This window comes from Cyprinus carpio, chromosome B3 (assembly GCF_018340385.1).
Source record: "Cyprinus carpio isolate SPL01 chromosome B3, ASM1834038v1, whole genome shotgun sequence".
NCBI classification, from domain to species: domain Eukaryota; kingdom Metazoa; phylum Chordata; class Actinopteri; order Cypriniformes; family Cyprinidae; genus Cyprinus; species Cyprinus carpio.
Genome location: NC_056599.1, coordinates 42,953,074 through 42,955,470, shown reverse-complemented (window position 1 = coordinate 42,955,470; position 2,397 = coordinate 42,953,074). Strand labels below are relative to the sequence as shown.

General features: G+C 37.8%; 1 protein-coding gene across 1 annotated transcript; it reads right to left on the bottom strand.

The window, feature by feature from the left end:
* Window positions 1-291: 291 nt before the first annotated feature.
* On the bottom strand, window positions 292-2,103 carry LOC109064385 (gastrula zinc finger protein XlCGF8.2DB-like). The gene is made up of 2 exons (XM_042721437.1): window positions 2,058-2,103; window positions 292-1,584 (listed from the first exon to the last, which is right to left on the bottom strand). Exons 1-2 carry the CDS (start codon window positions 2,101-2,103, stop codon window positions 557-559), a joined length of 1,074 nt encoding a protein of 357 aa, XP_042577371.1. The 3' UTR covers window positions 292-556.
* Window positions 2,104-2,397: the final 294 nt, after the last annotated feature.

The window sequence follows — 2,397 nt, the reverse complement described above, 5'->3', positions numbered from 1 at the left end:
GAAAACAGTTTTGAGAATTTGGCTGCACTAAAATACAGTAAGAGCACAGAGAGGCAAACAAATGTAAAAGGCAATATGACGCAATGATGTAATGAATATGCTAATTAGCACATGACGTCATCTAGCGACTTTTCAAGGTGGCTTTAGCTACTTTCCATTAAAAGAATTTTGCAACACTGGATTTAAATATAAATGCTTATTACTTGAAACTACAGCAAAGGAGATAATGTAGGTGTTTAATGTATAAAGAAGTAAATGATGAAAATAAAAGAAGTGGGTATGAAGGTACAATCAGATTTGGCCCACACTCAGCAGCAGTGGACGTTCACTCAGATTTGCAGGTGAAGAAATTCTCTTCAGTGTGAATCTCTCATGTGAATTTTTAGGCTATATTTTTGACTAAAACTCTTTCCACATAGCTGACATATAAAACAGTTCTCTCCTGTGTGAATTCTCATGTGGTAATTTAGGCCTGCTAGATGTGCGAAGCTTTTTCCACACTGACCACATATGAACTGTTTCTCTCCGGTGTGAATGGTCATGTGATATCTACGGCTTAGTTCTGTGTGAAGCTCTTTCCACATTGATCACATGCGAACAGCTTCTCTCCTGTGTGAGTTCTCATGTGGTAATTAAAGGTGTTTTTGTGAGTAAAACCCTTTCTGCATTGAGTGCAAGTGTAAGGCTTCTTTCCAGAGTGAATCCTCATGTGGACCTTAAAGGTGCTTTCATGACTAAAACTCTTTCCACACTGAGAGCAAGTGTAAGGCTTCTCTCCAGAGTGAACTCTCATGTGGATTTCAAGGTTTCCTTTTTGATTGAAACTCTTTCCACACTGTTTACAGATAAAATGTCTCTCTCCGGTGTGAATCCTCATGTGTACTTCGAGGTTTTGTTTTTGAGGGAAATTCTTCCCACATTGTTGGCAGGTGAAGGAGCTGTCTTTACTGTGAGTTCTCATGTGGGAATTAAGGTTGCATTTATGTGCAAATCTCTGTCCACACTGAGAGCAGGTATAAGGCTTTTCTCCGGTGTGACTTCTCATGTGAATTTTAAGGTTTCCTTTTCGAGTGAAACACTTTCCACACTGTTTACAGATAAAATGTTTCTCTCCGATGTGACTCTTCATGTGGACTGCCAGGATATGTTTATGAATGAAATTCTTTCCACACTGTTGGCAGGTGAATCTGTCTTTACTGTGAGTTCTCATGTGGTAATTAAGATTGCTTTTATGTGTAAAACTCCCTCCACACTGAGTGCAAGTGTAAGGCTTCTCTCCAGAGTGAAGTCTCATGTGGATTTCAAGGTTTCCTTTTCGATTGAAACTCTTTCCACACTGTTGACAGATGTAAAGGTTTTCTCCAGTGTGAATTCTCATGTGTATTTTAAGGCTTTTATTGGTAGTGAAACTCTTTCCACACTGCTGACAGGTAAAAAAGCTCTTAGATTCAATCTTCTGGACACTTTTTTGAGAAGAGCAATTTTTACTCTGTGTGGATTTTTCTCCAATTTTGAAATCGCGATCTTTCTCTTTCTGCTCTTTTTCTTCCATATCCTTCTGCTCTTGACTCTCCTCAATCAGGTCTAAAGTGAAAAAAATTTTTTTATTCAGTTTAATGGCACATAGAAACAGACATCAAAACCAAAAGAAGGCATCAAAATCTACTGAAAAAAAGGTGTTTTCTGTAATCTCAGAAAAAACACTTTGCTTTCAAACTTTCAACCTTGTAGTTATCAAATGCTATGCAAAACAGCTTGTTCAAAGGAGAGCTGGTTTATTTTCCAGCACAACATTCTTTTGGACAGCATGATGTAGCGTATCAGAGCGAATCAGACAATTTAGGATTTGATCAGAACAGTGTTGAACCACAAATGTTTTTATCACAAAATCAGATCCTGGATACCATCCCTAATCCTGAATTAAGCCTAATCAACTTTATTACAGCTTTGAACAGCTTGCAACATTAAAACAAAAGAGATCATTTTAACTCAGAAAGGCCACTGTCAAATTTGGGGCAAGCAAACCAAGATTAATGATCGAAGAGACACCTTATGACCTTCAGGAGCAAATCCATGAGGAAAATCACGAGTGTGATGAGGCATGATGGAAAATTGGTCACAAGAAATGATGGCAAGGCCGCAACAGCTCTTCTTGTTCAAAGGTGGTTTTATTGACAATGTCCATTCCTATTCACAGTCTATGTATAGTGCATCAAAAGTTGACAAAATATGTAAAAATAGACAGAAAAGGGGGAAATTTTACTAAAATATATAACAGCACTTTGTTATATTTTAAAAAGGTACTGCACAAGAAACTCAAATGTTTGCCTCCAACTACAACCCACACTGAACTAGGGATGCAACGATACCATTTTTTTTAGAACCGACCCGATACCG